General features: G+C 40.2%; 1 protein-coding gene and 1 long non-coding RNA gene across 3 annotated transcripts in view; one reads left to right on the plus strand and one right to left on the minus strand.

Moving 5' to 3' along the window:
• itgb1a (integrin, beta 1a) lies at nucleotides 1-26516 on the minus strand. Of its 2 annotated transcripts, XM_085172918.1 has the most exons (17): nucleotides 26183-26516; nucleotides 10287-10353; nucleotides 9834-9919; nucleotides 8163-8394; nucleotides 7901-8071; nucleotides 7314-7552; nucleotides 6913-7068; nucleotides 6725-6820; nucleotides 6257-6346; nucleotides 5866-6006; nucleotides 5550-5752; nucleotides 5196-5434; nucleotides 4870-5092; nucleotides 2914-3146; nucleotides 2544-2710; nucleotides 1215-1292; nucleotides 1-817 (listed from the first exon to the last, which is right to left on the minus strand). In XM_085172918.1, exons 2-16 carry the CDS (start codon nucleotides 10351-10353, stop codon nucleotides 1215-1217), a joined length of 2421 nt encoding a protein of 806 aa, XP_085029044.1. In that variant the 5' UTR covers nucleotides 26183-26516; the 3' UTR covers nucleotides 1-817. The 2 variants fall into 2 exon arrangements, with proteins under 2 accessions (XP_085029044.1, XP_085029045.1); XM_085172919.1 differs by lacking the exon at nucleotides 1215-1292 and having other exon boundaries at nucleotides 26183-26515.
• Nucleotides 1-27027, plus strand: part of LOC146510968 (uncharacterized) — a 395415-nt gene that overhangs the window by 94104 nt on the left and 274284 nt on the right. The gene's annotated exons all lie outside the window — the stretch shown is intronic.

A 27027-nucleotide genomic window follows, 5' to 3' on the forward strand; every position in this document is an offset into this window, starting at 1 on the left:
ATGAGTGTTAAAGTTACTTCATTTACCATATACAATCATATCTCATTAGTTAAGCAGTAATTTATTTTATAGTAATAAAACTCCATTGATTGTTCATTACCACCACATTTTCAAAACCTGAACAAGTGGTATACATTCCCTTTAATGATATTTGAATCACTAGATGTTCTTACGCTGCACTCAATATAATATATACTGCATAATAGACTGTGCAATAGCCTAATCTAAGTCGAATGCTCAACATTACTCAGTACTTCCTATTGCAGTTGTTTTCGATATATACACACCGGCATACTGTCCTGATATGGCCAAGAATTTACATATTAAACTCAGGCCCTGTCAGCAAACATACAGAAACTCACAGGAGGTCAGTGCAGACAGAGACAGACGAGTAGAGACGGACAGAAGCTGAAGAAGTGTTGTGCACGTGTTATATTATCCATGGCGTCTACGCTGTGTTGCTAAAAAAAAAGCCCTCTGCCCGTACCAGTCCAGCGGCAGGAGAACTAATACGCAACTTAAAAGTATATACACATACTGTACATCTAAAATACAACAAATGCATAAAAATCATATCATCAAGTGTTAGTAAAAATACTGATGCAGTGGGCAAATGTATACACTGTAATGATAAAGCAAATAGGAAAAGAAAATGCACATAAATTCCTCCGCACGCTCCTGTCAGAACTCAAAGCTACGGTAAAGGCTGCGGCTGTCGGATACTTGATAGCAGAGCTGAACTGTGGAGCTAACATTTGCCTTCATATTTGGGATTGACCACAGTCGTCACGGCGCTTTTGTAGATTGGATTTTCACCCTGGAAAAGAAAAGTTGAAATTTGGTCAAATTCTAAAACACAATCAAACCATGCATGTTTGTGTGTGTGTGTGTGTGTGTGTTATTCTTCCAAAAACACCGGTTATGATTAAACATACAACAACTTGGGATATTCACAGAATTTAGATGTCAGTTTTTGTTGTATCACACTTAGCAAACAGACATGCTTTTGTGACCACATACTAAACACCAGAAGGTAAAAATCACCAAGCAACTTTGCTTGTCACAGCCTGTTCATGCAGTCTTCATTAATCTACTCTTAATATAGCTGCAGAGTCTGTAGGTCTTTAAAAAGACAGGTGAGAGAGAGAGATCACAGCACACACATAAACAGCCCGTGCAGGGAAAACCAAGTGGAAAGTAAAAGAAATACAAACTTAAAGAACAGCAGCTTTACGTCCATAGTTTGGGTTCTGGAACTGATTGATGGGACTCTTGTATATGGGGTTCTCTTGCTATGGGTGCAGATGAGCACAGGGCAGAGATGAATGAGGAAACAAAGAGTGACAGTACAGGAGAGAAAAAAATACAAAAGGCGAGATAAAATGAAAAAGCAGGAATCAGGTGCGGTGACAGAAGAAAATGTGAAATAGAAGGAATTTAGCTGGAAGCTCTTATTAAGCAATGAGCCACCAAAGCATTTTTCCTAACATAGCTCATCTATTATTCACTTGTTCACTTGCAGTCTTTCTTGTCTTTTTGCTTTTGGTTAAGCTGAAGGTGCTCAAGCATTTAATCCTCCCCTCCCTGTCTGGCAGTTTCCCACCTCTCAAATAAAAGGATAAAAAGAACTTGCCATCAGATTAAAACATTTACAAAAAAACATGAAGGGCACCTGTGATGTTTATTTTCGTTGTCAATTGCACCTAAAGACCCGTACTAAATGTATTAAAGTGTTATTCCAGCTTAAATACAACTGTATCATGTCAATATACACAACATATATATATAAATAGATCATAACTGATGATAGATACCTAAAAATTATAGGATGAAGATAAAAACAAATCAAACAAAGCATCTGGGTATGATATTTGACACAGACGTCTTCCTTTTATCTTGTCAGGGAGCAGGGTTACATGCACTCTTATTTTTCAAAATTACAGGGATGTGGAGCTTTAGGCCGCGCTGCCTGTGGGAATAAGAAAGACCCCAAAATGCAGAGCAGCTTTACTGCTGCTGATTAGAGACATCTGCACCATCAACCCCATTATTCACTGCAGGTTTGACAAACTCCTGCCACTAGATGGGGGAATATTACTGCACATGGAATTACGCTGAAATCCAGATTTTTGTTATATAGATATTGGCAGATGATGTGGAAGAAGCAGGGAGGGGAGGTATGCTCAGAGTGCATAACATTCCCAAAAAAGTCCACACAGTCTTCAACATTTTTCCCTCTTTATTTTGAGCTCCGCTCAAAAGCAACAAATACAGTCTGTGTGTGCAGCTGTGGGACGGTGGAGAGTGAGAACAAGATACTTCATAATGATTTCAAAAAGTCTGCAAATCTCATCCGTTGCTAAAAAACAACAAATGATCTTCGCAACTTAATTCTCTGACAGCGGCTGCTGTTGCTAAGCGGCCAACCGACACCTGTTTTCCACATTTAACTTACTAACCTCATCCAAAAAAACCAAAACTAAAACAATCAAAAATATTGCTGCTCGTCTTTCACAGAGCCACTTCCTGTTCCAGGCACTCACCGTGTCCCATTTGGCGTTCATCTTCTCCTTTTCAAACTTGGCGAACTCTCTTCTGTCGTGGATGATCATCAGCAGCTTCCAGATCAGCAGCAGGGCTAAGCCAATGAGGACAATGCCTGCGACCACGCCGGCCACAATGGGGATGATGTCAGGACCGGAGGGGCAGTCTGAAAAAGAGCAGGGTTCAGCAGGCAGCTTGAAATCGCAGTGCAGCAAAAACACCATGGGAGTAACATACCATCACACAGCTATATGTGAGTAAACAAAAGCTCTATTTTTGTAAGCCAACCACCACGGCCCCTGTAATTAGCTTTTTCTGTAACAGAAACCTTCCACACCCTGTTCCCAGTGAGCCCAGCCCTTTCCTTACCCAGCTTGTCGACCACATGGACTTCCCTTTCCGTGTCGTTGACAGCGTAGGTATAGTAGAACCAGCAGTCATTGGCATCCCTCTCCTTGCAGTGCATCACGGGGTAAGGGTAGTCATTGGGCTGCGGCAGCTTGTTCCTGTCCTTCACTGTAATCAGGTTAAAGTAGCTGCACTCCTCTTTGCATGTTTTCATCTTCTCACCGGTGCCAAACGCCCGGCACTGGACGCACAATCTGGAAAGGACAAGGAGTGTTGTTAGCAAACAGCCCATCTACCTCCTTGTTGTCATGGAGTCAGTTAACGTAGCCTTATTTCTTTATTTTATTTAGATTTTTGATAATTTTCTTTTTTTTTTGTTATATGTTGACACGTTATTATTAGCAATGAATATATGACACATCAGCTATTACTAAGTTCTTATTTGCAGTGGATATGCAGTCAGATTTTACTCAAAGCTGATTTACGTACATGTACTTGCATAGTACAGAGACATTATGAGAGCAAACATGACACTTAAAGAGAAGTGTTCAGCAGCTGAACAGGAACACACAGGCCAATCACTCTATTATTTTAATGCATGCACACAGTAGAGGTTTGCAATAATTTCAGTGAGCATGCACTCACAGCCGTAGTAAAGCTGTAGATATCTGCACCAATCACTACAGTATCTTGTCAGCACTCCCAATTGAGTCTTTAATTACCTTGTGATGCCTTGTGATTTATAACTAGGGATGGGTACCGGTATCCGGTGCCATGATGGCACCGGTTCTGACATAAACGGTAGTAACCAGACCGAAAAGCAGCACACATTTCGGTGCTTTATTTCGGTGCTTTTTTTTTCCTGGATGTCATACACTTTGAATTCTAGCCAATCATTTTACGTTTCCAAGGATAGTAGGCGGGTCCAGGTACGTACGTTCTTTTAGAGCAGAGCTACAGATTAAAAATGCCCAAGGCAAAGCGGTCAAAAGTCTGGCTGTACTTCACAGCAAAATATGCAAACTCAGCAGCCTGCAACAAGTGCTTTAAGCTGATACTGTGATACTGTCAAAGGAGGTAACACCTCGAATCCGATGAAACATCTGGCGACGGATAGCGTTTTTTTAATTTAATTTAATTTTTTTTAAATGCGCCGTATTTGTTAGCTTGCTGGGAGACCTCACATCGAGCACATCTACTGCGGGTGTGGTGCCTGTTATTGGACCCGGAGTTAGCAACATCCCCCAAAAACCTGAAGAGTAGAGTCCTGGCCCCTAGCCCTGCCAGTGTAGCAGAAATGATGACGGATGATGATACAGCAGCAGCCGTTCTTCTCTGCGTGAGTAGCTTAATGTTGTCCGTGTGTAATTTACGTTGAGTAGGCTAACCATGTTATTACATTAATGCATGTAAGGTGAACTAGCAAACACCATCATAGCTACATGCGGCTGTCTTCTTGTTTGACGGCAGATACCCCCTTCACCCTGGCCAAAAAGGCTAAAATGACCACAGAAAAAGTGGAAAACAGTTAAACATGAGAGGTTTTTGGACAAAGTTTGTGTTTTTTCCATTGTTTAAGCACTGCTTCCAGCCAAGAGTGATACCATATATGCCCCATAGCTGCAGAAAAAGCCAACATTGTTATCTTTTTACAAAAAAACAGCTGAACATGAGAGGTTTTTGGACCAATTTTGTGTTTTCCATTCTTTAAGCACCAGTTTGAGCACCGTTTAAGCACCGGCACCGTTTCAAAAGTACTGGTTTGGCACCGGTATCGGATAAAACCTAAATGATACCCATCCCTATTTATAAGTATATTTTTTTAAACATCAGACATATTTTGCTTTTCTATAGTAAATAAAATATGGGTTTGTGAGACTTGCAAATCATTGCATGCTGGTTTTATTTACATTTTACACAACTTATCATCTATGAAATATATGCAAAACCAGAACTATTTCTACACATCAGACTTACTTGTGTTCAGCGCAGACTCCTGGACAGGTAGGGCACGTTTCACATGTGGGACCCTGGAACTTGGGGTCTGTGCACTTGCAAACGCCACACTCACATCTTCCTCTGCCGTTACAGATCTGCTTGTTGGTGGCCAAACATGTGCTGTTGTCCAGAGAACAGTCACAGGCTCTACCGCTCCACATGGGGTCGCAGATACACTCCCTGCACACACATCGTCCATTCCCTAAGGAAAAAAGTTAAAAAAGGAAAATTGTGATTAAATACTGTAAATGGCCTAAACACTTAAATGAAGCCACAGATATAATCTGTAACATTGACACACTCACCTCCACACAGTTTGTTTCCAGAGCGGTCACAGTTGAAGTTGTCACACTCGCAGAACTGGCCGCTGTACCTTTCCTCTGGGTTGGGTCTCTTCTTGCACTCGCATGTGCCGCACACGCATTCTCCGTTGTTGCTGCAGATGTCCGTGCTGTTGTCTTTACGGCAGGTCTGATCCATGTCGTCTGTAGCCATGTCGTTGCTGCTGCATTCGCAATTTCTACCCACACGGCCTTCAAAACACCTGAGACAATAAAGGGGAGGTTAGGATGCATTTAAAAAGAAGTCCAAGTACATGCGAAGGCGAGAAGTGAACGATGGCATTTTTCAGCAAAATATCTTTTGAATTAAAGGCTTACCTGCACGCTCCACACTCAAAGGTCCCATTTAAGGAGCACTTTTCGCTTTTTTTAACAACATCGTTATTCTGGCATTGACAGTCACAGATGAAGTTGAGGATAATCTCCACCTCCTCTGTGAATCCCAGGGGCTTTATCTTGATGGTCTCACTCTTGCCTTCATTTGGACAGCCCTTAGATGTCACAGTGATGTTAAAGTTGACCTGAATAATGGAATAAGAAAGAAAGCCTAAATGAGAGAAGAATGGTGTGAAAACCGAAGTAGAAAATATGAACTGTGAACAGCAACAACAAGAAGCCATTCTGTATTTCCCACCTCATCTCCAATTGAGATATTGGAGCACTTTCGTCCATCGTCCTTGTCGTTAACCACTCCGTTCTTACACTGCGATTTGTACTCTATCTCCACTCCCTCTGGGAGCTTGCTGTTGTCTAGAATAACTTCAGATGAGAGAGACTGCCAAAAGCCAAAAACATAACAACATGAAGGTTTTTTTCCTGCTTTGGAATGTCATCTGGTAGCTTTGCTTTGACAGAGTACAACACACAAAGGCATGGCTGTAGGTTAAATGAGAATACAAGTACAAAAAAGGTTCCAGCTCAGTAATCGCTACAAGATTTTAACAGAGTTCATATGAGGAAATGATAACTTGATCAAAGTTTTATAACATTATGCTTACAGCAAAAAATCTCAACAATGTACTTACATTGTAAGCGTCTATGATGAGGTTGATTACATTGCTGGAGTTGGCAGACAGTGTACCCACTGCAGACTTTGGTATCAGATTCTTCAGTTCCTGTGGAGGAAGAGGCATGTTCAGAGCAAAACTTCAGAACTCTATTAATCTCGTGGCCCCAGAAAGAGACACAAGTTGTTTCAACTTACACTACAGCCCACAAAAATAATATTTTAACCATTTTATTGCAGATTCTGATCACACAAATTTCAACTATTGCTTTGATGGGTGTTCACACTTCGAAAGGTGGGCCTAAAAAGCAACAGCTTGTTAGCAAGAAATAATGAGAACTTCAAGGGGATGGTAGTCTTCACTTAGCAGATGGCTAAGCTTTTTGCAGATGTTTTTGTTGCACTGGACAAACACATGCATGCTTAAAAAATGACAATAAAGACAGATGTGAATGAGATCACAGGGATAACAAGAAGAAGAACTAACTTGGTACACAGGCTGAAACTCCTCTGTGACTGCAAAGATAGTCTGAATGTTGTTGTCGCTTAGCTTCTGCACCAGGTGAGCAATTGAGGGATAATCCTTAAAAAGACCACGGAAGAGAAAAAGCCATATTTACAAAATCAACACAGCTAACCTGTACAAAACAATCAAAGCACAAAGGAACTGCTTACATAATAGTGGCTCATTGTGTACACATTGTCCTCCAAGTGACATTTTCCATCATTAGGCAGTACAATGCCTCCCAGTTTGCCATCTCCAGCAAAGTGGAAACCGGCATCAGTGGAGAACACCAGCAGACGCGTAACATTCCTCCAGCCAATTTCCTTCTGATAAATAAAAAAGAAAATATATTAAGGAATTACCAGAACAGCTTAATATGTGACACATGAACCTTTGACTACATCCACAAATCTCCTTGTAAACACCAAGCGCTCATAAAATACCTTTTTGACACTACATCTAAACACTTTTACTGGCACTATATCCCTCCAAGCAAGCCCCATAATGACTGGAAAATTACTTGAGAGTGAAAATTTCCCCACAGGATCACTTTCCTTTTCTTGATGCTTACCCCGCAAACAGCCACTTGCATGATGGCGTCAAAGCCCCCCTCTGGAGAGTCCAGGTTTCCTGAGATTTGCTGCTTGCCCACCAGAGAGTTGAACATATTGCCGTCACTGGTCAGACTCAAGACATTCTTGTAGCTGAAGGGGCTGGTGCAGTTCTGGTCTCCTGTGCACGGGTTTAGCAGCTTGGATGGAGTGGTGCTGATGTAAGGCATGACCGTCTTCTCCACAAACGAACCAAAACCTGCAAAATAAATTTTAAACTAAACTAAACTAGATGTTTGCTTTGACAATGCGTATGTCTGTAACTATGGGGTTAGGTGTGAGGCACAACGGCCTGATTATCTTTTAATCCTGTATATGATTTGTTTTTTGTTTTTTTGCTTGTTTTTAAATGAGAATTGAATTGAATTGAAAAGAACTTCATCCAACCTCTAAATTGCTTTAAGAGTATACCTCTAAACTGTCTATCTATTTATTTTTATAATTTCGAGGGGGGCTACAAATGTGTGCAGTTATAAAAGTCTTTCTTTACTTGTGTAACTACATTTTATAGTGAGAAAATTAAACAGGTGTTATTGATAATCCTCACCTATATGAAAGTCACTGGTGATCTTTTTCATCTCCAACATGAGACTGGTTCCCAGGTTCTTGACATTCTCCAGATCATCCTTCATTGAGTAGGACAGGTCCATCAAGTAGTACAGGTCAATGGGATAATCTTCAGCTCGTTTGAACTTCAAGTCAAAAGACTGGGGCTGACCTACATAAAGGGATTACATTTAAGTTTAAATGAAACCGAGGTTGCTCCAGCCTGGATGCACTTCCAGTGAGAGTATAAAATGTGTTCTCACCAGATCGAAGGTTGAGTCTGAGTTTCTGGGGCTGGATCTGAGTGATTTCCTCTGGCTTTGGTTTAATGGTTTCGACCCCAGAAACCTTTTTGCGATTGGTCACACGCTTGTTTGTGAGGATCCACTTCTTGCCGGTTGGATTCTGAATTTGCGAATCATTACAGCCCCTGTCTTTTAAAGACTCTACCTCATCACAACGGGTTGACAAGGCTTCACCCTGTTTGAGGAAGTCCTAAGAGCAGCAGCACAGAGAGAATTAAAGGAGCAGTCTGTCAGTTTAACAAGTTAAAATCTGTTCATATGTAGGCATCTTTGTTATGTGTAAACAAGGATGTTCTACAATGTACAACAAGCCAAATGATCACTTTGGAGGAATCTCAGCTAGAGTGGAGACTAGAAAAGTATAACAGACTACAGCCTACCCTGCGCTCCTAGGTAGGAGCAGTCTTTGTAAATTGGATGAGTGTAAAATACTGGCTTCTTGCTCCTCTGCAGAGATGGGCAGTAACGCGTTACTTGTACTGTAATCTGATTACTTTTTTAAAGTAACGAGTAAAGTAAGGGATTACTATCGCAAAAACGGTAATTAGATTACCGTTACTTTCCTGTAGGAACGCTGCGTTACTGCGTTACTAAAACCGTGATTTTTTTGCGAGTATGTCTCATGACAGTGACGTAAGCGAGTGCGACGTTCGTGACAACAGCTGTGTGCAGATCAACAATGGATAATATATCAAGTACGGGAGAGAGTATGAGTGTGCAGCGTTTAAAGCGTGGAAGTACTGACCTTACTTTGAGTTTGATTCCATAAAAAGTGACAAAAACATTAGTGTCCGTTGTGCGTGGGAAGAAAACTTCTTTTTCCAGCGAAAAAAACCCCTAAACAAGCTCCGAGTGCGCTATGACGTAATGGGAAATTCACAGAGAAACTCGCGGATTCACTGACCGCTGCAGCACACCTGCACCAGGGTAAACCTCCGCCTACCCCACTCCTGCTTTACAGGTGAAAATAGAGCAACAGGACCGCTAGTCTTTGACTTTATTTATTTTCTGCTGTGTTTTACTTGTATCTATTTGAAAGACTGAGTGTAAACACAAAAAATATTTTATTTTATGTGCTGGAATGTGCAGAAAATAGGTTTAAATGTTAAACGAATTTCTTCAAGTCAGAGAATGGTGCATATAATTTAATTTTTACTTGATGCATGAAGTTAAAAGATTAAAACTAATAAAACAAGTTAAAAAAAAGAGACTTTTCTATTTGATTACATTTTGTATGATGGATTATGCAGAAAAAGCAGAATTGGGCTGAAAGATCTATCGCTTTATCACCTATTCAGGTTGTACATTGTGTTTTTAAAAAGTAACTAAGTAACTAAGTAATAATTACTTTTTAATTACTTTTGAAAATAAGTAATCAGTAACGTAATGGGATTACTTTTTTGGGGAAGTAATCAGTAATCAGTTACTGATTACTTTTTTCAAGTAACTTGACCAACACTGCTCCTCTGTATATCATTGATAAAAAAGATTGCTAAAAATGCCACCCTTCTCTTTGGGAATTGACGAATCTATCGATGTTTCAAAGATAACAAAGAGTATAAGCCTAACATAAAACATAAAAATGGCTTCCGCAGCAGTGAAAACAGCTGAACACTTCAGTTCACGTACTTCCTGTTCACACCAGCCACATTTGGCTCCAGCCTGGATGCATTCCCCACAGTGTTTGGCATTGGCACTGATGCACTCGTTCCCCTCTAGATGGAAAACAAAGAGAGACGAGAGAGCAGAGTCAGAGGGAGGAGAGGTATAGCGCAGTCGCTGCAAAATAAGCAGTCTTGTTAAGCCCCCGCCTGCGCGCTTACAAATCGGTTCCTCTGCAACACTCTGCGTCTCAATGGTAATGGGAGACAGAGACGGATAATTCCATTTTTTCCATTATCCTCTATGCCCTGATGCTGAAGTGGAGCTCTGCTCAGCGACATCATTAACCATTAACCCTCCCTCGCCACAGTGGGACTCATCAAAATGAACTGCATGTTTACTATACGAGCTGACATCAACAAAGTGATGTAATTGGGACAAATGAAGGATGCTACGGAAATATCAAGAGGAAAATCTTACCTTTCTGAGGATTACAGTAGCAAAAGACTCCTAACAACAGAGATATCAAGATCACCTTCAGGTCCATCTGAAAAACACACAAGGGGAAAAATATATACATCAAGGTGTTCTGGTCTTGACATAAACAGAGCGACTGCTGTTTTGAAAAGCACAATGCCATTTTGACTCTGCCTTTATTTACGATAACAGGATCTGGTGTGCTTGGTGGCCTGAGTGTCTGAATTAATAATATCCACGGATAAAAAGGTCCACAAGAGTGAGAACGAGTGTCCAAGAGATGACAGATTAAACCTGCAAATAGCTTGATTATAATTGGAGGTAATAAATTATCCCGTTATAGCGTGCTTGGCTATTCTCAGATGGTCATAGGGTAACAGGCCGCTCATTTAAATCAAACCACTTTCACTCACGCACGCACACGCGATTACATCAACTCATCCTTAGCTTGGACTGTACCTATTATTTATTTCTTTCCCACAATTCCTTTTACTGTAAATAGCATAAGCTTCCTAGAGTCATCCCCTCTGTCGTCGTGTACATTGATCCCTGTCTGACTGCAGGCCATTTGGTCAGCCTGGCTAGTTGCTGTGTGTGGACATATTTATCACAGATAGCTCAAAGCTGCTAAAATGCTCAACAACTTATTTTAGCAACAAATATGCTAATGCACAAATAAGTAGGCACGAGCTCATAGCCTAGCTAAAACAGCTGAGTTCGAGTTTACAGGCTTTATTTTTATGTATTTTACGTTTTCACAGTGTTTCGTTTTTATGTCTCTGTGTCACTATAAATTCTGCATAACCGATGATTATATTAAGATATAGTTAGTGCTGGCGTTCTTTAAGATTCGCAGCACCTCTTACTGGCAGACCTACTCAGCCGCAGCTGAGAAAGCTCCTCCACAGAACTGCCAACCAACCACCAGCCAGCAAAGGATCAGATCATGTTGAATCTAAAACATGTGGAAGGTATACCCAACACTCCATCTGACCATAAAACTGATGGTGAGTCATTGCTAAAATATTCTCAGAATCTAGAAGTCTACCACACTACAGGTCAAGGATCCAAATTAGAGACTGACAGACAGACAGCGGTGAAGTCACAAAACTTTGATTTTAACTTATTTAGACTACTGGCTGCTGCTGGCTATTCATGGAGGCTGCAATAAAAGACCACATTCCCTCACTCTGTGCTAAAGGAAGCTCTGATGTTCAGTGTTCACTGTGTTGACTGATGCATTCCTAAGCACTTGTGTGAATGTGTGTGTGCGAGTCCGTTTATCCAGACACAGAGGGACAGACGGCCTGTCTACAGCCCCCCGGATTAGATCAGCTGGCTTGGCACTGCTGGGCATGGGCAGCGTGTTCTAGTTCAGCGGTCCCCAACCTTTTTTGCGCCACGGACCGGTTTATGCCCGACAATATTTTCATGGACCGGCCTTTAAGGTGTCGCGGATAAATACAACAAAATAAAACTAGTACCGGTACCGAAAAAAAGAAAATGTATTCATAACACACGTGAAAAGACCCAGGAAAACCGAGTAAACATAAAAACGATAACAAAATAACGCTGAAAACTGATAAAAACCCTGAAAACCACACATTTCACACCTGACCCTCAACTCTCGCGGCCCGGTACCGGTCCAAGGCCCGGGGGGTGGGGACCGCTGTTCCAGTTGGTGTTGGAGCTGGACATTTAATAGAATAAAAAGATCCCATAGCATCTTCTATGGTAGAATACAGATCTATGACCCCAGCTTTAAATGTTGCGAATGATTGGTTTATGTGTAGTCAGTATACAGGGTAAAGAAGTGACTCAGGTGAAAATCCTGATCTTAAAATCAAAGAGGTTCACAAACGTGATATTTCTGTGTATGTTTCTTGTTTGCAGTTAGTCAAATAAAAACAATGGCGATAAGACTCTTTTCAGGTGTCAAGTTAGAAAAATAACCATGCTGTCTTCAATCCCATGAAGCTTTGCAGCTGTACAGAGGAATGCTTAGTAAATAACTACAGTAGGATATAGAGCTGAAGACTGAGAGCAGCCCAAGGAAGGTTCAGGAACAGGTCATCCAGAAGCGTCAGACTTCCCAGACTTCCCAGACTTCTAAATCAACTAAATAACTAGTCAATATTTCCAGGTGCTTTTCCTCACACACTGTTATATGTTTTAGTAAAATAAAAAGGTAGAAAAACTATTACTTCGAAAACAAAAACCCACCACTGATAAGGTAGGACATACTTGGTGGAAAGCTGTTTATTATAGCAAGCATGAATGTTTAAACTCAACTGTAATTTGTCTGTTTGGATTTCACAAATGCAGTTTATGCAATTCATAAATTATAAAATTCAGCGTAGAATGCAATCAGACCAATTTATCAGCTGATATTAGCCATCTGGTCTATTGGTGTCTGCATGCATAACTGCTGAAAAATGAAAATTTAACAGGTAAATTTTGCTCCATTGCGGTTTCTTTCACACCTCAAACATTTAGTAAACAATTAAGCAAATACAAGTAATCTGCAATAAATTACAGGTAGTAAGAAAATAAACTACTAACTCTTTTATGCTGCATTCACACCTACACGGGTATTTTTGAAAACGCAGCTGTTTCTATGCGTTTGGACCTTTCGTCCACACGTAAACGGCGTTTCGAATCACCAAAAACTGAGATTTCTTAAAACTCTTTTTGCGTTTACGTGTGGACGAGAAATACAGAGTTCGTCACGCAACGTCAAAGGTATGTGCCTTTTTTCAGCTAGAGACAAAATACTGTTAATCTGACTATCTGCAGGTTTTACACGCTTACATACACACACGCAGTTACTGTCGCTCCATTTACAAAGGCAGAGGCATCACGATGTGATAATGTGTAATAATATTCAACATTGCTATCAATACACTTTTCAAAAAATGCCTCTCTGTGCAAAATGGGTTTAAAAACAAACAACTGTGGGATACTGTTTGTCCGTGATTTGTCCAAGCCCAGCGCTGCTCCCGACGAAGGGAAAACCAATTCTGCAGGGAAGACCTACCTCGGCTCATGTGTAGGTGAAACCAAAGGGAAAATATGCTTCACCATATTTTCTAGTCTTTGGCTTAGCAGTGTCCAAGCGTTTTTTTTCCCCTTTTCATACCGCGCCCCCCCTAGGGGGGCACTTTGGGAAGCTCTGGTCTACAGTATATCTCAGCTTGTATCCATGTCTAATAGCTGGAGGCTGAAAAAGTTTATGAAAGGAGTTTGGTATGAGTCAATGAATCAGCAAAGCTAACTTGTCTGTCCAATGACAGCGATACTGAGGTGCATTCTTGAGGATATCATGAACTTTTCCTGTCAGTAAGCCAGTGTTACTGAAACTGTCTTTGAAGTAGAAATTATATTGTTGGTTTCAGACACTTTCGGACAAAACTCAAACAAACTGAAATTGTTTATGAAAGGGAAAATGTGATTTCTAGATCACAGCTAACATTAGTTGGCATAATGTTAGTGCAGTGGTTTTTTAGGCCCCCCTTTGTTTTACAATAAAATGCCCCCCCCCTGCAAAAACACATCCTCCAAGCGTAAAATAATGGTTTGTTTTCTCTGTTTTTTGAAAGAGATTTTTACACACACCCATATGGGTGTATGTGTAAAACCACTACCTCTTTTCAAAAAATGTCTCTCTGTGCAAAATGGGTTTTAAAACATAGACAACCATGGGATACTGTTTGTCCGTGATTTGGAGAGCCCAGCGTGTGTACCCGACGCAGGGGAAACGAATTCTGTCGGGGATACCTACCTTTGAATGATAGCTGTTGTGCAGGTGAAGCCAAAGGCAAGATATGCTTCATCCTATGTTGTAGTCTTTGACTTGGAAGGAAGGTTTGGAAGCATATTTGGCGATGCTTCAACTTGTCTTGGAGCCCCGTCAAAAAACTTGTCCATTATGCTAGTAGTGTCCAAGCAATCTTTTTTATTTTAAATTCATAGCCCCACCCCCCCACCCCCGTCTGATTTTAGTTCAGGAGATGAAGCTATATATATATATATATATATATATATATATATATATATATATATGGTTAGTGAAAACTGTGTTTTATAAATATACTCTACTTACTAGGATATCTGAATATCAGATTTTTAAATCACAACATATTGATGTTGGTCTTAAAAATCTTATATCAGTCAGGTGTTGCTACAGGATGAGAAACAACACAGTTAGGCTGTAAGAAGAAACCAAATCATATTTTTGTAATTAATAAAATTGCTTGAGAATTCACTCGGACATGTTTTGATATGGTGAAATGTAAAAAGCGTACCTACAAGGACAGAAGCTGTGCAAATAAACAGCAGCACATATTATTATTTATAAGTTCCTAGGAAACCAGGCTTTTAACACACTGTCGTCATCCTGCACTGGTGTGTGGGAGAACTGGTTCCAGGCACCAGGATTTTATGAACATGCAAACTAATGCTAAGAACACGTTATCATCGATAATTCTCTTTGCGCTAACTTTGCAGAATTCATGAGGTTCGAAAAGACCGTGCATCTAGAAGTATGCTTTCACAAACAACCTGCTAATTTTTACTGTGAAAAATATATGAATCAAACTTGGTAATGTGTTATTACATAACAAATGTAATGACTTTAATGTGTGAGTAGATGGAAAGGGTAATATAGATAAATTCCCTGACTACAGCAGAAAGAGCAGTTACTTTAACTCCCTGTCTCCCCCCCACTCAGACGTCTGCATACATACATGGAAATTTAACTCTTCACACACACCTGAACTGTGACTAGTGGCAGCCCAGCATTTCGTAGGCTTCTGAAGGCTCTATCAGTTGGCAAGAGAAAGTGATGTATGGCAGACGCTGTGGTGCGTGACTAAAATGGGCTGAGGCATTCCAGAGAGCCTGAACATTGCCTGACCAGGATAGTAACCCATAACACTGTTACTGCACTTTGGGGAAATGTGAGCTGTTGTGACACCCACGATGCATAAACAAACTCCCTCCATCCTTGTCTCTCTTCCTGCCTCCATTTTCCTGATTAAACCCGATTACAAACCCACTTTTTCCATTTTTCCACGACTTTTCTCATCTGCACATATTGTTTATGACTTGTTTTTTTTTCTTTTTTACATTAAGTTAACATATATTAGCTTGAGGTGAGTGGGGGGTGAATCCCTTCGTGAAAATCTGTGGTGCAGAAATTAATTGAGCTGCTTTAAAAGACTGGATTTACTTCCCTTCAAGCTGAGCTGCATTTGCAAGTACTTAGGACTACTTACTTCAGCAAGCACTGCCATAAATAATGACCACTGGAGTCAAGGGAGAGAAACAGGGAGACACGGTAAACCATACAGTGGAGCTGCAAAGAACTGGTTGCTGCTCAGAGTCACAGCTCTCTTTGTGGCTAAAGGCCGGGTGCTTGGTTCCCTCAGAAAGGCTGTTCTTCTAAGTCTGTGAAAAGAGGGAATGGAAAAGAAGGCAAAACAGGAAAGGGCGGTCCACAGCTCAAAGGAAAAAGGGTAGCCTCAAGTCCAAAGGAAAGGATTTCACAGACTTTGCTTCTGTTCATGTATCTCCTAATCCTCTCTCCTCCATTTGCACTTTTACTGTACTTTTACTGTCATTAACTTTAATTGGTAATGACAATTACGTGACTATAAACAGGTCTTCACAGCTTAAGACTGATACGTTTCATAGACACTGAAGGCTTGGAGTTTTTAGTTGATATTTAATTCCAGCATTCCAACATGTGTTCAGTTTCCAGAGTTGCCTGTGGCATATCTTTGGCATCCTATACTCCCATCCCTCCCATTTTCTCTCCCTCATTTCCCTAACGCACTCCCTTGCGCTGCCTCCCTCCTCCCTCATATACCCGGCACAATCGCTCAGTTCACTCCCTCCGCTGTGAGTGGAGCCAAGCCGGTGGCCCCTTTGACTCCACATACCCTTCAAACACAGCGGAGTGGGGAACATGTCTGAGCTCTGAGACGTACAAGCCGCCGGACAGAACTGAAGGAGAATACCAAACAGTGTCTGCCTGTGTCTCTATCCACCCCCACCATCATCCGGAGGACCCTCTCACAGCAGACAAAAGTAATGAATCAGGCTGCTCTCTGAGACCACGAGGATCTGATACTTAAAGTGCTCCCACTCACCATCCAATTTTTGGCTTAAAAGGGCCTCTGTGCCCTAAATAATACTAATGAGACAAAACACAATATCTTTTGGTGCTTCTTTGTTTCAAGGGGATTGATAAGTGCAGACAATCCAATTTAGTAGTCGATGTGAATTTTTGCACAGAAGAGTAAAACACTCCAGGTGACAGCGGCTGAGAAATGTCATAGTTTCCACGCTACATCAGCACGTTAGTTCTGTGCGATTCCTCAAGAGAAACAGCTCCCAGAAATGGAAAAAACACTAAAAATAACTGGCCCGAAGAGTGAGGCTGAAAGGCATGAGACGGGATGAGCAGTGAGTTTTCTTTCCCATTTTTAGTCTAAAAAACATACAGTCAATATTCAGCTTCCATTTCTATTTTCCCATTGCGAGAAACCGATCCAGGGGTTCTAAGAGCAGCTAACAAGTTTTTCATTGATTATGGGTAAAATATGTAATATATAATGCATTCTGAATATTTAACTAGGAAACTGACAGAAGCAACAATTACCCAGTAACTGTAACATAAAAACTGTAGCGGCATAATAGAGGTGGGAATCACCATACATCCCACAATACGATATTATCACAATACTTAACGCACGATACGATATTATTGCAATTTTTAAAAATATTTTGCGATATTCAGATTCTGTACATAAAAGTAAACTTTATCAATATTCATTTTATCTAATATCAAAGTCTCACACTCAGTCTTTCTCTCATTTCAGTTTTATTGTTGACAAACTGAACGGTTTGTATTACAGTCTAGTCCAACTTAACTGAACGCAACCATCTGGTACAATTATAGCTATTCTAAACTATGCAATTTATGAAAACTATGCAGCCCATTCAGCAACTGAAGAATTTGAAAGTAAATTAAAACAAAATATAATTTTACATTAAATGAAAAAGTTTTAAACTTAATTAAAATAAAACATGTCTTAAACTAAAATAAGTAAACTGTCATGTTTATTGCTGCCAAAAAAAAAAAGTTAAACACATTTGGACAGTGAAGGAATGTCAGGATTCTTGCTCAGAAAAAGGATCAACATGCTCTGAAGTCAGAGCATGTTCCAGTCCACAAAAACTTTTTTTGTAACAAAATATCGATTTCTGCTGTCCCTGTATCGATACATTATTAGCAAACAAAATATCACGATACTACACAGTATCGATAATAGTGATGCGCAGATTTGCTAAGATCCTGACCTATAACAGCCAGTATTAGCTATTTGACAATAATTTCTTATCTACATTTATATATTAAGAGATTCAAATGGTAAAGAAGACACAGGAGAAAAACACCCTGCAACCATGTTATTGATGCTGCATAGTTTGTCACTGCAGCTTCCCTGTTGGGAGCACATTTGAAACACAATGACAAGCAGCATCTGATCCAAGCTGATCCAAGCAGAGCCAGGCAGAGCCTAAGAGAGTACATGAGCAATCCACCTATTGTGCCTAAAAACAATATTAAAATTTATTATCAGACTCAGTGAGACAGTATCAGCTGATATATCTGACTTTTAAATCACCAGATGTTAGTACTGGTATCGGACTTATAAGTATAAGTCAATTCAAAGCCGTTGAAAGAGTTATTTGTAGCTAAAAGTAGTCCATATATCAGCAACAGTCACTGAATTCCATTCAAATAAGCTAGCTTTAAATGCTAGTGAAATGCACTCATGTGATTTGTATAAGATAGAGAGCACATGATTTCAAAAACCTTAACAGTTAGAGGCAGTGGCATTTTAGTCATCTTCTTTAGTATGTAAATAAGAAAAAATGTGTATTTACAGTATGCACTTTCTGCTTCACTGCAAGCCCAACCTTGAATTTTCTTTTGCCATTACAACCCTAGCACCTTTAAAAAAAGTGTGCTGTCACTCCTGATGCTTAAAGCAGTGATGTGCCATTATATAAGAACAGCTGCTGACATTTGAGCTATTGAAGGTGATAGCTCATTTACATAATACCGGTAGAAGCAGTCTAGCTGTTTTGTTAATAAGGAATCCTGTTAAAAAGTGTTTCAGGCAATGTCAAAATTTTCCAGAATAGTTTCCTGAGAGACCCGTAATTATGCACAGTGTGATAGTTTAATAGACTAATAAGGATAATAGCTACAGCCTAAAAACCAGTTTTATCAGCAGTTCAACAGAGAGCCTGTTGCTGGCCTTAAAAATTCTGCTGCAGCTTTTCACACAAAACACTTAGCCACGCATGCTCTCTTGAGCCCTGCCAACATTCTGCTTGTGTGTGACAGAGGCTAAAGATATACTTCTGAGAAGGGATATTGCATTTGAAGGACTTTTCCACTCAGATAATCTATAACACTTTCATAGGACTGGTTTCTTTTTTTCTTAAAAAGAAAAATGCACATCAAACTGGGTTTGTATCTCATCACATCACGTCCTCGCATAGTAGCTAAGTAGAAACAATCGAAACCCAGCCACAGCCTTTGGTGGAGGGCCAAGACCATATCGCTATTCAGGGCTCTATCCCTGTGTTGAAAATAGCTGTGCAATGCTAACGTTATTTTGGACTCGTCCTCCCTGCCTGGCCTCTCCAATCTCTCTTTGGTTTGACACAAAGGTAATCACAAATCTCCCTCGAGCCTACAAACATATAACCAATTTAATGCTTGTTTCTGTAGAAATAACGACACACTTTATTCTGTAGCATTCTTGAAAAAAGAATTGCTGTTGAAGTAAGGCCGATTTGTTTGACAGAAGACAAGCTTTGTTTCGTTTTAAGGAGCCATCTGTTTTACCATTCACAGCAATCCTATAAAAGCAGAGTGAAACAAGGCAAGAGGGTCCAGTTTTTACCACTACCAACCACCAGTCTAAACTGTAGGATGGCTGTGGAAATCTTGTGGGGTTATCTTGCTGTGACAGTGTGAGCCTTGGGCTCAGTCTGTGGAGCTGGGAGCAGCTGTACAATAAGCCCTTCCAAACTCCCTGTCTTTGCTGACTCTGTCCTTCCTGCTCTAAAACACAGGAAGCTAAAGAACGTACAGGAAGCCTGCATCAATATGCCTGGAAACCAGCCAGGCATGACATATATGGATGTTCAGTGGGAAATAGGAGAACAAAGAAAGTTAATGACAAGCGAGAGCTTGTAGGAAAAGGCTACTTTACTACAAAGAGGTGAAAGTGTTGTGATCTGCCAGAACAGCAGCTTGTTGACTTTCTGAATGTAGCGTGTCTGATCTAAACCTAAACCAGTCCATCACTGTAATCAGAACTGTGCAAGAAGCTAAACAAACTTGGAAACTGCTTTAAACAACAGCAGCACTGGAGCCAAAGGGAGCGACTGGAAATTAACTGACAGCTGAAGCATTTTTTAATTCGACAAAAATCAGAGCAGAAACTGGGCTGACAGCAGTCTCCCATAAATATTTGCAGCTGTGAAATGATTAATGAATTGTCTGTTGGGATGGAGACAGGAATAAACATTATTTCTCCAGTAGAGTCAGTAATCTGGGCAACTGCTGACTAGAAATAGGTCAATTCTCCAGGTTTATGCACTAGATGTGACAATTGCAGCAATTCCAAGAGATTGACGTTCTCTTTGTTACAGAAAAAGGACCAACATTGCCAGCTGCAGTCAAAGAAGGTGGTGCTTGAGTATGTCTGGCTATAACCATGAGATCCTCTCTGGGGAAGCAGCTGGGTGATATCAAGGACTTACATAACAGCATGTTAGTTCTGGAGGTGTGAAGCTAGTTGATTGTCAGTGACTTACTTGCAATACTAGAGTGAGGCAGTTGTCCAGTAGTGACTCAATCACAGATGATGTCATTCTCTCAGACAGATTGAAAAACAGTCAAGTTTTGTTGATCCTGTTCATCTGGACATTCAGCCGCTGTTTAGGTATTTTAATCAAGGCTATGAATGTAGACTACATGGTGGTAATCAAAGAGAACACACTCAAAGGGAAGAAACTACAGTACCAGCGATCTGAGATTACATGTTTTTTTACAGATATGTGGATGGACACATGTAATAAAGAAACTTTGACATTTGGTTTCACTGCATGAGGCCACCCATGGATACCTCAACTGTTTTTCTATGGAGAGCCTGCTCGAAACCACAGCTCATTAAAGACACTCAGATGTCTTTCATTAGAGCTTCATACTTTACACTAAAAGTGAAGGACCTCCCCTTCTGCTTCCAGGAGAGACTGGAGCAGTAAACACTTCGCAGCTCAAATTGTTCCTGTTTTATGTGTTCATGCATACATGTGATTTAGACAGACACATGGGGAGAGATTATTGCTCAAAAGAGGACTTGAGCATGAAGACAGATTCTGATGTCAGCAGTTTTACTATTTAATGACTGCAGCTAAGAGCCTGCAAAAACCTCTGTATATAATACATTTAATAGATGTTACCTAGGGCTGGGCCATATCATACCATTCATGGTAATACCGGTATAATGTTGGGCAACGATAAGAAAATGAAATATCGCAATAGAATATGGGTAAAACGCGCATGCGCAGTGCCTTTGTTTTCATACGCACAGACGGAGAATGAGAAGGGCGAAAGCGGATCGTTGAATGAAACAGATGAACCAGAACTGGTTTGTAAGAAATGTTGCAACTTCAGTGGTGTGTAACTTTTTTTAGCTTTCGTCCGTCAGATACACAACAAAGCGCTATTTTTGGTAGAGCATGCTAGCGGCTGTCGTTATTACCGTGTTTTTTGGAAAATACCGCGCACTTAAAATCGATCCTTTGATTTTTCTGAAAATCGACAGTGCCCCTTATAATCCCGTGTGCCTTATGTATGAATTCTGGTTGTGTTTACTGACCTCGAAACAATTTTATGTACACGGCGCTGGAATATCTGTCAAATGTTTCAGTACAACTTTGCTAAGCTACAAACCCGCACAGCTTGATGGATTGTCGGAGCATTACGGCTATCGTAGGCAGGCGCCTCGCGGAGTGATACATACTGTGCTTCAACATAATATTACCGTGTTGTGTGTGTGTGTGTGTGGTTTTTTCTTCTGTGGATATTATACATGGTTATGCAGAGGATATGTCGGCCAGTTTCCACTGGAAATGCCTTTTGGTTAAACTGTCAGCAAGAAATTTGCACTGTTACATTTTTATATAACTTTAATGCACATAAAAAACAGCTGCTTGTTTAAGTGAAAATACATTGATGTTGGGGGGGGGGGTTGCACTAATAAAGTTGTGGAGTTGTAAAGTATTTTGTCTAGTGTCAAGTATATCGGCAGTTATATCGTGATTGCAAATTTTCAAATGTATATCATGATAAATATTTTTGGTCATATCGCCCTGCTCTAATGTTACCCATCGTATTATATTGTAATAGAATGCACCCCCTAAATATCTCCTACTGTTGTGGTAGAAAAAAGTAGACTCTCTTTTAATTTTAAGGTTTTATGTTAAACATTTCTTTTGGCTGCTTCCTTATTCACAATGGATCACCACAGTGGATGGCTCTGCATATCTGATTTGGCATAGCAATAACACTTCTGGCGCATACCTTCCAGTGTGTCTTAAAATTAGGTAAAGACAAAGACTTCACATATTATACTGTGCCATTATTTATTTAACAAATTTTTTAAGCCAAAATTTAGAGGGCTTGTATAAAAATGAAGTATAGCTTGTACCTTCAGCAGCAGTAAGTTGAAAGAATTGTTTTCTGCCAGTCTCTGGCATCGCTGTGGTGCTCCCTTCTTTCCTAAGTTGCTACAGTTTATTGAGGTTTACGGGTATTTGTTCATGCACAGCTCTCTTTAGGTCCAATTGCAGCATTTCAATTGGATTGACGTCTAGACTTCGACTGGGCCACTGCAACTAGGGCTGCCACGATTAGTCGACTAGTCACGATTACGTCGACTAATTTAATAGTCGACGCGTCGTTTGAAGCTTTGTAAGATCCCAAAAGACGCAGGAATAAGTAGTAGGATTTAAGAGTGTAATAACGGACTGAAACAGAAGATGGCAGCACTGCATGTACAAGGATGCCAGCTGCCGTTAAACCCGGAAGAAGAAAAAGCTGTGTCCCAGAATCCATAGTGCCCTGCTCAGTTGTCAACAATGGCGGCAGCTAGTTAGTTTTAATATTACTCTTATTATTCTTTCTGGGTCACAAAATAAACGTTTAACATTTTTTCAGGCGAGAATGTAGCTGTGTAAACCTCAAATATTTGCCCAGTTTATCAAGACACCAAATATTTTCAAAAGCGCTCCGACGTTTTCTGAGACGTCTGTTACCCACTAGCTCGATAGCTAGCCGGGGGCAAGGCTCACTAGAGCCCGTGAGAACACCGGACTCCTGGCAAATCGTTTTAAAACCCACCGCCGTCTTTCGCTACTCAGGTTAAACATGATATATAAGTCACTTAGATAACTTAAAAATGATATTGTTTGGCTTTTTTTAGTGTTTTATTTGTTCCTGAGTAAATCGGTTTGGCTGAGATTAAAGTTATAGTTTTTACACAGCTGAATAAACGTCAAGCAGACAACTGATTATCAGAAGTGTGAGATGCTCGAGAATATACTCCAGTGTCCCGTTATATTTTAGGTAGCAAGGAGTTTATTAAACTTCACCGAAACAATCTGCAAACTTCATTAAAATTTAATAAACTATCATCTTCATCTTGTCTTTATTTTTAGTTTGTACATACCTTAAACACTTAAAGCTGTAAGCTAATGATAGTTCTATAAGAGCAGATGCTGCTGGTACAATAAGCTGTACGTTGTACATCCATTGGATGCATGATCTGACTAGTCGACTATCAAAATAATCGTTTGTGGCAGCCCTAACTGCAACACTCGGTCACTTTATTGTAGATTCTTGGAAGCACTGTCGTGTTTCAGGACCCAGTTTTATTTCAATTTTGGGTTTTGGGCAGATGGCCCCAAAGTTATAAAATACAATAAGCTTATAAATGTTATAAATAGGCGTTCATGGTCAGCTCAATGACTCCAAGGTGCTGAAAAAATGGTTCTCGCCACATGGTGCTCTGCATTACAGCCATACACCTCTGCTTTGGTCTCATCTATTCAAAGGACACTGTCCCAGAAGCCTTATTGTTTCTTCAAATTTGCAAACCAAAGCTGTGGTGCCATGTTTTTTTTTTAGAGAGAAGACACTTTCCTAGCGTGCTATGGTGTTCAGTTCAGTTCTAATTGTACTGTCATGAGCTTTAACATTTAAAATGACACCTTTAGAGTCTCATGTTAAATGCCTGCAGATCAGTCAGTAACAATTATTAGTTAAAGTACCAACGTGCTGCTCTGTGAGATGTCAGCAATCTAAGACGTAGTATGTTCTTTAAAATTACAAGGAATAAACTTGGAATGCTGTAAAATCGCAAGTTTGAGTGCAGTTGGGGATGTTTACTGCACGCCATAGCTGTCTCATCTCTCATTTCCTGTCATTTCCCTGCATTTGCTTATCTGACAAAGAAACCCAGCGCAAACAGCGCATGTAATTTTTCTGTCCTGCTAAACACAAACTGCCTCTATTTGTGAGTTACACAAACTCACGGAGCCTTCCGGTTAAAAACTCATGCTGTCACAATAATAAACAAAGAATGACAGAGTTTACAGCCCTGCAAATGTCTGCTGTCATTTACTCGCAGCAGAACAAATTCTGCATTTTCTCAGCAGACCTTGTAGAGCCGAGGTCAGCGTTAATCGCTTCATACCTCCCTGGTGTTTCCGGGGCTGATTTTAGAAAGAGGAGGCACCCCGTCTAAAAAAAGAACAGGGAAGAAAAGGGGCTAGAGGTGCACTGGAGTTCAATGTGGTGAAAATATGAGTGAACAAATGTATTTGTGCCAAAAAACTGAGCGCTAAGAGAATGGCACCCAGTAAAGGCAACAAATCAAAGTGATTATATTCTTTAGAAATTGTTGCTCTTATAGGATTTTTAAATCTCATAAGGTTGGAGAGCACTTGTTATAGAAAAGACTGCGGAGTTTGGTGCTGGCTGATCGCATGTGAATTTCTCGCTGTTTCAGAGCTCATCAGGTTGTTGACCCACTTTCAAACTCAAGGTAGGTTGGATGGGCACGTGTGCAGGCAATTGAGGTGAATGGCTTTAAAAGGCAATTATTTGGGCCACGTTACATCTTTTTCCGCTTGAAATATTCCCCTACGGCACGAAGCATGTGTCGCAGAGGGCAATTGTACACATTCATCACTTATGTCTCACAGAGCAACACAGACACACACATTGATCGCATCTCTCTCAGTGTAACAAGTTCACACATAACATGTGTGCCACTCCCCAACAAAGAAACGAACACACTCACGTTCATGGGAAACATCACACATCCAGAAGAAACGCCTGGGTGTGGCTCTGAGTCTAAGTGGCATTATAAATCAGCTGGGAGCCCCCCACCCCCACCCCCCAGCAGCTGCTCCCCAGGAAACCTGAGGTCACATCTATTCAGCTGGTGGCTACTGGCTACAACTCCCCTCATTGTCCTACATTTACCCTCCTCCTCAGTTAGCATTCCTCCCCTATGTCCTTACTGTCCTTCCTCCAGCCCCATCACCCTCCTTTATATTTCCTTCTACCCCCTCCCCCCTCCAAACTCCCTCCATCCTTGTCTCTCTTCCTGCCTCCATTTTCCTGATTAAACTTCTAGGATCTTTATCTAGTGGAGGTTTCAGTGTGGTGGGCTATATTTACAAGGCCTTCACTCTCCAGCTCTCCTTTAAATGACTGTGGGGTGGGGGTGGGGGGTTAATCAATAAATGAAAGTTGTTCCGCCTATCAATCACGCACTGCATGGGCAACAACAAGCAGCAGACAGTAAACACTTATAAAGTCTTATAGCTCTGATTTTAGGCTGTTTAGCAATTTGTTTGTTTGTTTGTTTTTTTGCATATATTAGTAAATAGACTGAGGTCAACAGTATTTACAAAGTGGTTCTATATAACATAAATAAATTAATGTTTTGGAAGTTATGACTTTATGTGACATTGTACCTACATTATAACTAATTCAGACCTTTGTGGCCACTTAAAACATCTTTGTAGAACTATTATGTTTTATTTGTTGCAAATTATCTTTAAAAAGCCATTTTTAATGCCAACGATACTTTTTAACTAGATAAATATAGAATACATTTTAGTCACTTTGCCAAAAACTGATTGCATGTTCCACCTTGTGACAGGAATGTTGTTTGTGTCTGAAGATGAATTGATATCATTTATTATGATATCATCTATTATTATACATTTGGCACATGTTTTGCATATTATAGGCCAACAACTATTTTATCTAATTTTAATCTTATTTAATCACTTTTTTGCAAATACCGGAAATCACTTTTTGGAAGACGATCAGATTTCTGGCACAACACCGGCACACCGAACACATTAGTACACTTCAGTTTGACTATTAATGACAATGTAACACACTGACACATGGCCAGTAACCACAACTATGCTCCATCGTTTGAAAATTGCACAAAATAAACAGCCAGAATCTTTACATTTTAAATCTGCATGTCTGTCATGTCAAATTAAACCACAGCACAATGCCTGTGATTAGATTATTGCAAACGGGTTCAAGTATCAGTGAAAAAAAACGTGAGCGATGAGAAAAATAATAAAATGTTACAAACTTTATAAACCTGCCATTAAAATGTAACAGTGACAGTATAAACTTAACCGGGCTGGTTACGTTTATAAAAATAAAGAAAAAAGAAGAAAAAGGAGGAAATAAATGAACGAATGAAGTTTACCTTGGCGCTGTTATTTCATACAGGAGACATAAGCAGAAGTAAGCTAGCGTTTGTAGTCCTCTGCCCGCAGCAGCGGCACAGGCAGACAACAACTATCTGCCCTGCTGGCACCGGGGGCCACTCTCTCCTCCGAAAAGTCACTGGAGATTTATCCTGCTGCTCATTCCTCTCTGCAGAGAAATATGTCGGCAGTATATATGTTTAAAACCAAATATTCGGTAGCTGGAGAGGGAGACAGTATCCGCACACTGCCTGGGTGGACCTCTTTACCGCGGACTAAATGAAGGGGACGAGCGAAGAGTGAAATCCTCAGTCCTCCGCCGCTGCTCCTAAAAAAAATAAATAAAAAATGCAGCAGCATCGCGGACAATGGCACACCGAGCGTTTCCGGTTACAGCTCCTTCAACATAAAATCAAATTCAAATCGTTTTATTTTTTTGTTTCTTATCTTTATATTTTATAATTGTATAAATAACAAAAATAGGAAAAAATAACTTTTAAGTTAAAGATTTTTATAGCCACTTTCAAGAAATAGAAGAAAGCTTTACAGAAGAGTAATAATTCTCTGGTAAATGGAGATTAATGGGGAATTCCAAAAACAAAGACGGTGGTAGAAGTCTTTCATTTCTTTTCTTTCTTTTTTTGTTTATTTGGGGTTAAAATTATTGTAATATCTGGGGTAAAATCTAGACCTTCTTAGTACTGTATCTTAGTACTTTCTAAGATACAGATGTCCTGTTAACCATTCCAATTGAAGTTTCACTTCCTCTAATTAAAAAGCTTTCCCAATGCGTCATCAACGTCTTTTTACGTATTTAAAGAACAAACAAACAAACTTGAGCTTT

The sequence above is a fragment of the Neolamprologus multifasciatus genome, chromosome 9, assembly GCF_963576455.1.
Source record: "Neolamprologus multifasciatus chromosome 9, fNeoMul1.2, whole genome shotgun sequence".
Lineage (NCBI taxonomy): Eukaryota > Metazoa > Chordata > Actinopteri > Cichliformes > Cichlidae > Neolamprologus > Neolamprologus multifasciatus.